The sequence below is a fragment of the Mobula hypostoma genome, unplaced genomic scaffold, assembly GCF_963921235.1.
Source record: "Mobula hypostoma unplaced genomic scaffold, sMobHyp1.1 scaffold_36, whole genome shotgun sequence".
Classification (NCBI taxonomy): Eukaryota; Metazoa; Chordata; class Chondrichthyes; order Myliobatiformes; family Myliobatidae; genus Mobula; species Mobula hypostoma.
In genome coordinates, this window is record NW_026948187.1 from 2,844,119 (window position 1) to 2,853,983 (window position 9,865).

The 9,865-nt window shown below is 46.0% G+C and overlaps 1 protein-coding gene across 1 annotated transcript in view; it reads left to right on the top strand.

The window, feature by feature from the left end:
• LOC134341526 (uncharacterized) overlaps nucleotides 1–9,865 on the top strand; it is a 32,639-nt gene extending 22,774 nt beyond the window's left edge. Inside the window, exons 7-9 of the mRNA XM_063039397.1 lie at nucleotides 4,424–4,459; nucleotides 4,907–4,939; nucleotides 9,032–9,865. Of these exons, the coding sequence (XP_062895467.1) occupies nucleotides 4,424–4,459; nucleotides 4,907–4,939; nucleotides 9,032–9,083 (121 nt within the window). The 3' untranslated portion in view covers nucleotides 9,084–9,865. The remainder of the gene's footprint in view (nucleotides 1–4,423; nucleotides 4,460–4,906; nucleotides 4,940–9,031) is intronic.

Below are 9,865 nucleotides of genomic sequence, written 5' to 3' on the forward strand. Positions count from 1 at the left end.
TTTAATGAGGTCCCACACCTGAAGCTTCTTACTAAGATAAACTTCTATCGCGTTACAGGAAGGATACTGGATTGGATGGCGTGATGGATGACAGGTAGGAGGCAGCGAGCGTGTGGGACTTTGCCGTTAACTGCTGCTGACTAGTGATGTTCCTTAGGGAACAGTACTTGGACCTGTAACAAGGTGGGCGTTGGGAGCGTAACCAAATGCAAGACACAGACACTGAAGTACTCGGAACAGGACTAGGTTGATCGAGATAGCAAGGTGAGTAAGGAAGAATCGACCTGGATATTGACACAGACCCTGGACGAGACTAGGATTCGGGGCCTGGGCTAGGACTTGGACTAGAAACACGGAACCCAGACGGGAAATTGGGAACGGGGAGCCTGGACTAGGAACATGGCACTCCGGAACCAGAGCCTGGACAAGGACCCGGAACCTGAGTCTTGGTTGGGACTCGGAACCTGAGTCTAGGCTAGGACTCGGGACTAGGATCTTGGCAAGGTCAGGACAAGGTTCACCCACACAGGACGAAGTACTCCAGTCTAGGACAAGGAATCTCCAGCACAGGCCTGGGCGAGGAACAAAAACTAGATGAGGACACGAAGCTCAGATTTAGACAGGGTTGGAACACGGCGCCTGGACTTGGTTTTGGAACACAGGAATACAGACCCTTGGACGTGGATTGGACGCTCAGAGCCTTGGACGTGGACTGGACGAGATACTACAGGGCAGAACGTGGCTTTTGAACTAGGGTTGGCTTGGGTCTTGGACTCGGCTTGGTTAGTCTCTTGAGTACGGAACCGAGACTCCTACTTGGACTGCAGGGCCGGGATGACGGCTGAGGTAAACTGCCGAGGATTCGGATGGGGACGATCCAGCACAGGACGAGGAATCTCCAGCACCGGGCTGGGAAAGGAACTCCTGGGCTGGGCGAGCACACGAAGCTCAGACTAAGACAGGGCTGGAACATGGCGCCTGGACTTGGAACACAGGAACACAGAACACAGAGCCGGGACTCAACATTGGTAACAGGACATAGGGTCGGGGCTCTACAGAGTCAGGACCCCTCTTCGGGAACAGGACGTAGGGCCGGGACCCGTACACAGAACACAGACACTAAACATGGGGACGCAAAGAGACAGTTCCAAACTCAACGATAGAATGTTTCATATCTTGGCGTGACAAGGTTGTAATCTCAGTTCGGCGGGTGAACTACACAGGGATTCTGACGAAGAGGCAGACGAGGGTTTCAGGCAAGGCTGCAGGCGGAAGGGGAAGGGAACAGTCCAGCCGGGAATCCTGGGATTGAGAGCTTGTTGTGTGCCAGCCCCAAACTAGAATTAACTGCCTCAATTAGGGCACCCAATGGAACAAGGGAAAACAGGAAAACCCGGAATAAGGAATCAACGGACAGGACAGTGAACCGGAATGCGCAGTTCACGGACCGGACTATGACAGGACCACTGCTTTTTACATTGTTTGTCAATGATTAGATTATGGAATTGAAGGCTTTGTGGCAAAGGTTGCGGACGACATCACGACAGGCTGATGGGTAGGTAGTGGAAAGGAAACGATGCGATTGCAGCTGGAGTAATGGGCAAGAAAGTTGTACATTGAATATAGTATTGGGGATTGTATGATAATGCAATTTGGTAAAATGAACGATCGTGCGGACTATTATCTAAATAGGCAGAAGGGTTAAACACAGAGGAGCAGAAGGACATAAGAGCTCTTGTGTAAGCCTCCCAGAAGGTTAATTTACAGATCTATTCTGTGGTAAAGAAGTCAAATGCTATTTTAGCGTTTATTTGAAGGAGAATGGAATATTTAAACAAAGACGTAATGTCGAGCCTTTGTAAGGCATTATTCAAGCCGCAATTGGAACTTTGTCAACAGTTTGGGACCCATATCTCAGAAAGGATGAGCTGTCATTGGAGAGAGTACAGGGGATTTTCAAGAGGATAATTCCGGGAATGACGATGTTAACATATTGTAAGTATTTGGGAGGTTTGGGCCTGTACTCACTGAAATGTCGAAGGATGGGTGGGGATCTCATTGAATCCTTCCTCATAATGAAATGACTTGGTAAGGTGGATGTGGAGAGGATGCTCCCTATAGTGGGTGTATCTGGAAATAGAGGGGTCAATCTAAAATTGATTGACAACCCTTTGGAACAGACGTAAGGAGGATATGTTTAGTCTGTGTATGCTCTGCCACAGACTGCCGTGGAGAACACGTTCGTGCATATTTCTAAAGTGGTAGTTGGTATTTTCCTGATCGATCAGGGCATCAAAGGATATGATGAGGACGCAGTTGTATGAGCTGAGTGGGTTCGGGGATCGGACGTGATGAAATGCGGAGCAGACTTGGTGGGGTGAATGTCCCAATTCTTATGCTCTTGTGATCATGTGGACATTCTAACATTCCCTCTTAAACAGCCTTACATTTTTTTCTATTTTGCATGTGCATACGTATGAATGTATCTGCCTCCACCAACATTCTGAAACAGCGGAAAACACATTCACCACCCCATATGAAAAAAGAAACATATCTCTGTCATTTTTTTTACTATCCTCCAATCATCTTAGACACCTCGTATTAGCCATGTCCGCTCTCGGAAACGTTTGTCGCTATCCACTCAATCTATGCTTCAAATCATCTTGGAAAGCCAGAATCAATTAAATATTGATAGTTCATTACCATTACCACCAGAATCTTTCCAGTCACCTCTTTCAGAACCCTGGTGTGTAGAGTGACGCATCTTGTTTAGCTTCCTTCAGACCGTTCACACATACTTCTACCACCTGACACTCTGGAGCGTCCACTGTACTGATAGTGTCTACCAGCGTGAAGTGACATTCAAAATACTTATTCAGTTCGTACACTATTTCTTTCCATTTCACGTCCTCTCTAGCATCATTTTCCAGCCTTCCCATCGCACGTTTACACTTAATATATCGGAATATGATCTCCTCTTTAATCTTATTGACCGATTCACCTTCTGTGTTGAACTCCGTATTATCTAATCACTGCCCGGATCTACATTCTGTCAATGTTCTTTTGCACCCGACGGTAACCACAAATTTAACTGCAAAAAGTAAGATTTCGAAATAAATGTATTATGAAACTGTTTATTTGTGACTATATGGAAACCTAAGACTGGTTTGCTTGAGGAACATACTTATTAAGTTATAATGGATTCAAATAAACACTTAGCCTCTAGGTTATTCTTCCCTCATCTGTAGCTCTGCTTTTCCTGGGTGCTTTTTGTCTCCCGAGACCGCTCAACATGCACATCTAGGATCTTACCTGATTATTTATAGCGAACTATTCAACTCCCTGCATATACAGGAAATGTGCTCACTCTACTTTCTTGTTTAACGCGACACAGGAAATCTGACCCTGGTAAACCCCGCCATCTCTGTTCACCTCCTACCTACTTCTTGCTCCAGTGCTGTTATGTTTTGTATCTCCAGAAATTAATCGAAAGAGGAACACATGTGACCGAGATATCTTGTCCTGTTCGTTCTCTATTAGTGAGGTACTCAAATATGACGTGGTAGCGTAATGACGCATGGCATTCAGTTAAAGCCTACACATGTGTGTGTCCGTGCTTCCATGGCGAGCGATGAGGACCACTTTCATCCTTGGATGTGTGTGCTTGTTGTGTGTCGTGATTTGCAAGTGAGGGAGAGTTACCCAGGTCGTCATTCTCACGCTCTCATCCTTATCCATCTGGATCCACGGGTAAAACGAGAGTCAAGACGACTGGAGATAGATCAAGATGGAGTGGATGGCAAGGACGATCTACATGTCTTGTCGGGTCCTTCACGCTCCAGAACACCTGCTTGGAAGCGCCTTCCTGCCCGCTGAACTAGCTGCTGGTTTCTTCCTCGCAGTCCGCCAAACCCAGTCTTTACATTCTTTCAGTAGACAGGCCCAAAGTGATCGAGGGTTCAAAAGCCCCGAAGGCTACTCCCACTTGGGCTGGCCGGCCTGACGAAGCCGTTACCCGAGGTGTGCCCACTGTTCTATGCAGACAGCTTACCTGGAGCCACAGGTGAGACCTGAGTACCGGTTGAGGACCAAAGGTACGACAGGTCTTCACGACAGAGGAGTTAATCCTCCAGGTCATCCCATACACGGTTTCCTATATATAACCCATAGTGAACTATGTAAACAAAAATGCTTCATCAAACATTGTATTTACAAATTTCGTAAAAAAAAAAGTTACAAATCATTTGCTTTCACACATCTCTCAGTCACGCAGTCTCATTTCGCAGATGAGTGTCCATGGCATATGCACCGTCGCATCTAACGGCAGCACCGAGACAGAGAGAGTGCAGTATCTACGTGTATTGCTCACCGTGCTCTGTGAATCTCGCACTGATTTTATACCTTCTTCTCATCTTTCAAACAGGTCTTCATTGGTGGGCTCAAGATTCACCTACGGCATGTAAGTGGAGGTGGAAAGCTGTATCTGCGAGCGGGGTGGTAATAAAACCAGAGCAGCTGCAGCATCGGTGGGGAGTAGTGTGTATTGAATGGTGGGAGCGCTCGGGCAATGTGAGACACAAGGCCCGCTTATCAAATTGCTCCACCGAGGGTGGAACGGCGTGAAAGGCTGCACTTTGTGTCATGAGAGAGAATCTTGGGCCGTGTGCCCCAAAACTCTATGGTTCTGTCATAAGTTGAGGAAAGGGGATTAGTGGGACTGTTGAACTTGATGCTGACTCCTGAGGGGTCAATGTACCGGAGGGAAGGTGGGCTAGTATCCGGGCGCTGCCGCTAAGTACCTTTTTGAAGGGATCAAACGTTGAGTGGCAGTGAGATGGGGAGAGATGATCACAGTTAAATGATGATGTGGGGTCCCTAATTCTTATTTTTCCACAATCTCTATTAGGGGCACAAGGAGTTTCCTGCAGTTAACGGCAGGGTAAGTGGCAGGGGGATGCTGTGACGCTGATCGGGCTGGTTAATAAATCAAAGACACCGCAGTATCAAGTGGGTGCTCATGGTGACGGACAGCTGGTGAGTGTTCCACTGGTGAGAGACTGAAAACTCAATCCTCGCTCTGCTCGTTCTGGGATAAAGGACTGTTTTGAGCAGCATTTTTTGGCTCCAGTAATGCATCCCCGACCCTGGTGTGGTCACGGAGATTTCTACTCCAACCATTAGGGCTTCAAACATTCCAGAGTGTCCCAGGCAAGATCTCCCATAATATAAACAGCCATGACTTCATCCTAGTTTTTCACGTAGGCAGAACAAGAAACACAGAGCACTAGAATTCCATGTTCGCCCTTTGTTCCTTGATTTTTGCTGACTCAGAGCCTTATTTATGACATAGCCGTCAACTTTTCTATTATAAATGTGTCTCAGAGATTCCTACATGTCCCTGATAGATACCTCTTTTACAAGACTCCTGATACCGCGTTCCACGCACCCATGATTATATGTAAATACATCCCCCTGTTAGCTCCTATATTTCCCTCCAATCACTCGACAATAACGTCCCGGATTAGCTACTTACACCCTTGGCAAAACTCTTTGGCTATCCACTTGATCTGTGTCGTTTATCTTGCACAACCCTATGCAGTCTCCTTCGTTGTAAAAGGTAAAGCAATAGCTCGCTAAACCTATTCTTTGGTCCAGGCAGCGTACTGGTAAATCTCCGTTGTTCTGCTTCGAAAGCTGTCACATACTTCCTGTAATGAGGCGACCAGAACTGAGCACAATATCCCAGCTGTGGATTAAACCGGTTCATTGAGCGTTTCTTGAACTCAATCCCCCGACGACAGTTTCTTAACAGCCTTTCAACTAGCTTGTCAGCTTTGAGGAATCTCTGGACATGGAACCTAAAGATAACTCTTTTCCTCCGTGCTGTTAATGAGCCTGTCATCGAACCTGCATTCTTCCTTCAAATTCCATCTTGCAACGTGTATCACTTCACACTTCTCTACATTGAGCTCAATTTGCTAATTCTCAACCCAGTTTTGCATTCATCGTTGCCTTGTTGTAATCTACAACAACCATGCACTCTATCCCGAATTGTCATCTGGAAATGGACCAGCCCAACCACCCATTTCCCGATCAGATATCTGTGGAACACCTCTTGTCACCGAACTCCAGGCAAAATACCCTTCATCTACTACTACACCCTGTTTTCTGAGGGTAAGTTAGTTATATATTCAGCAGCCATATTTCAAAGCCGCCAATAAATGAGGACTTTCTGACTGAGTCAAAAACAAGGAATCTTATCAAACGTCTTGCTATTATTTTCAGCAATGTGTTTTCTCTAATAATTAAAAATTTGATTCCACTCCCGAGACACGTCCTGCTCCTCTCAAAGCCGTGCTGAAAATAAGTAATCAGACTAGCGTTCTCCAGCTGCCCCAAGTACTGACGAAATATACCCTCCAACAGTTTCACGGCACGGATGTTGCACTTACTTGTCTAGAATTCCAAGCGCATTCCATGTTTTTTTTTCCCCTTTGAGTAATGGAATAACACTTGGCACTGTCCAATCATCTGATACTACTGCAGTAGCCAGTGGAGACAGTAAGGTAATCCCCAAAACTGCAGCGGTATCTTCCGTTCCGTCTGGTGGTAGAGAAATGTAGTATATCCCCTCCGGCAGCAGAGTGGGACGTAGATATGCTAATGTTCTGTAAAAGTTTCAGCTCATACGCTTTCTTAACAACGACATGTTCTAGCATATCAGCTGGTTCTAGTTTATGTTCACATTTGACAATTTCCTATTAATTGTGAACACTGAAAGAAAATATTCATTAAGGAATTTATTTCCGTATCATGCGTCAATTTCCTCTGCTTTCCCTGATCAGTCCTAAGCAGATACACTTCATCCTTCTGTTCTTCACAAAGGTCTAAAAGGCCTCTGTTATGGTCCCGTCCGGCAATGCCACAACTTGCTATTATCTCCATGGTTAGGTCTTAATCCCCTCGTCTGATTTCCAATTGTACCCAGTTTTCATTAATTACAGCACACCTGTTTTCCATCAGCTAACTGAGGATAAGAACCTTGGCGTCACTGTCATGCTTCGCCAGTCCGTTGGTCTATCCTCGTGTGCGTAAACCTCGTTTCCTGATCCTTTAGGACTGTCAGTTCTAACCTCCACACCACTCCCTGGATAATCTACAGAAGCCTTGTCTCCGTGTAAAGATTCTCCTGAATACCTGTTCCACGATTCACGGCTGCGCTAACACCTCACGACCCTGTCTCCATGCTTGTGTACTGCTCTGAGGTTCGTCCCTAGCCACGTGCTTGCAACAGCCTCTGGGATTGTAACACCATTTATGGCTGCTTTATAGTTCATTAGAAGCCTGTCTGATCCCTGATTCCTAACTCTTAAGTACTCTTCTTTCTCCCTCTTGACTATCCCTTGTCAACCATGATTGCTTCACTACCATTGTCTACCCTATCTCAATGGGACGTGACTATCCAGGAGAACATGCAAGTGCTTCCTAAAGAAGTTCCACATTTCAGTGGTGCATTGCCCTGTGTACGTCTCTTCACAATTTGTGCTTCCAACTTCCTGAATAATAGCATCGGAATTCCCTGTCTCCCCAATCAACTAATTCATAACACTGTCTCTTCCTATCTTCATTCAATGCCAGGGTAAAGAGTAAGAGTTGTGGTCACAGTCTGTGACAGGTGTTCTGGCAGTATCACATCGGAAAATATGACAGATGACCTTGTTCATTGGTCAAATATGGCATTTCCTTCAGTTGTACTGTCCACCTCATGAGTCAAAAATCATGTGTGGTGTCACCTAACATATCCAGTCAATATTAGAGAATTGATGTCATCCATAATAACACTTGTTATTCTTGCATTTTTCCATAATCTGTCTCCTGATATGTTCATCGGCAATGGTCATAACTCCGTAGTTCCATGTACTGACCTGTGCACTAAATACATCTCCCTTGTTCCTGATACTTCTCGCATTAAAATAGGTGTAGCTGAATCCAACCTACTGGGGAGGGTTCCTACCACACTTTCCTCACAGATTCTCTATTCTCTCAATAAGTTTGCGTTCCCCGCCACGTCTATCAAACCCTCGAGTTCAGCAGGCGCGATAGTTACTGATGCGGGTTTTGAGAGACAGGATCCACCTTTACTTCGAAAAGTAAAAGTGATTTGGCATGTCCAGGTGTATAAGGAAAATCACGTTTCATGAATGCGATCTGGTGTTTTTAACAGATAGCAAGAGGTCTAACAATGTCCCAAGTGGTAAGCTAGCTGAAGGATGAGAATACGAGTGTCCATGGTGAGTTGGACAAAAACATACAACGTATGGCCTGTCAGAAAATTCACAGGAAATGACAGATGGATGTTATTCAGAGAGGAGACCTGTAGGTAGAGTGATCAGTAAGTACGTAGTTGACACCAGAATTGCTGGTGTGGTCGATAGTGAAGAAGATTGGGAACCGGGTCAACAGGGAAAGCAGGTCACAGAATGGATCAGGCATGAAGAATGTGGCGCAAATGGACAGTTAAACAAGGAGAGAACTTACACAGGTAATCAATACCTTTGGATAAAGGTAGGTAGATCCCTGAAATTGGAGACAGAGATAAAGAGATGGTGAAGGAGATGTATGACCCGTTGACCTGCAGCAGTAACATCACTGGAACCAAAAGTAGGGATGTCACCTCATAACACTTCATCACGTTGGTTAGTCCACACCTGTCGGATTGCGTACATTTGTGGTAAGTACAATATTGAAGGGATATGATAAAACTTGGGAGAATGTAGAAAATAATTCCATGAAAGAAGGAAGCCACGCTGCACACACGGGAGTTTCCCTGTTGAAAACTATAGAAATATGTTACGGGTCGCATTTCTGACACCGCTTCTTCACACTCGCCCGGTTAAACTCAGCCGATATTTTTTTTTTTGTTTGTTTGGGAGGAAGACCGGTTTACTAATGATGAGAGCAGCCCCTCCAGTAAAGGGACTGTTTTTCACTCTCAGAAACTTTTCCCTCAGCTTTCTGTTATATCTTTCAGTCAGGAGTTATGGTTCGTTGCCACTGGCAGATTCGACTGCCCGACCCCTTGAGGCCAACAAGGACGTTTTGCATCCTCCGCTTGCTTCCTGTTAAACATTGCTTTCTACATTCCTTCCACTGTTAATTCACTCCCAACACCAGCACTCGGTAATCACAGCACTGGCCTGTTCACCCGGCATGACATCAACTTCCCTTGGGCAAACTGTGTGGGGCCATGATACACTCTCACAGTGTCAGCAGTGCGGCTGGATTGGGGCATCCATTTCTGGGATGTCGACAACCGTGGTCCTTCGTCTGCCACAGGAATATCAGAATCTTGTTAAGGAATATGGCCCAGATAAAGCATTAACCGTGTCGGCCAGGGGCGCCATGTCACCGTTACCAGACAGATGTAACCGTCCATAGGATCACTTTCATTTCGGCTGTAACAGTGAGATTCGGAACCCGTCAAAAACCACGGGGACACCCAAATTGACGCCTGGGGGACGGGTGGATATCTGTGTCTTCTTTGTAAGTGCAGGGCTGAAGGCGTGAAGACCGGGGCCATTTCTGTATGAACGTACATTCGTCTGCTCTACAGCGCTGTACATACTGGGCAGAAAAGCAAGCTGAAGTTTGATATGATCCACGTCCTGTGTCGATGTATTTGTAATGACTCTCCTGTGTCCTGATGATTGCAAGGGTTCTCATGTTCCATTGGTCACGGCGTTTGGCCGCTCCTTCTCGAGGTTCCATACAGACCACACTGCCTTTCTGATATCTGTCCCGCGGTCGTATAGCCATTTCCAAACTTAGTTGCGTGCCTGAGTAAAACTGTCGCTGTTTGCATTAA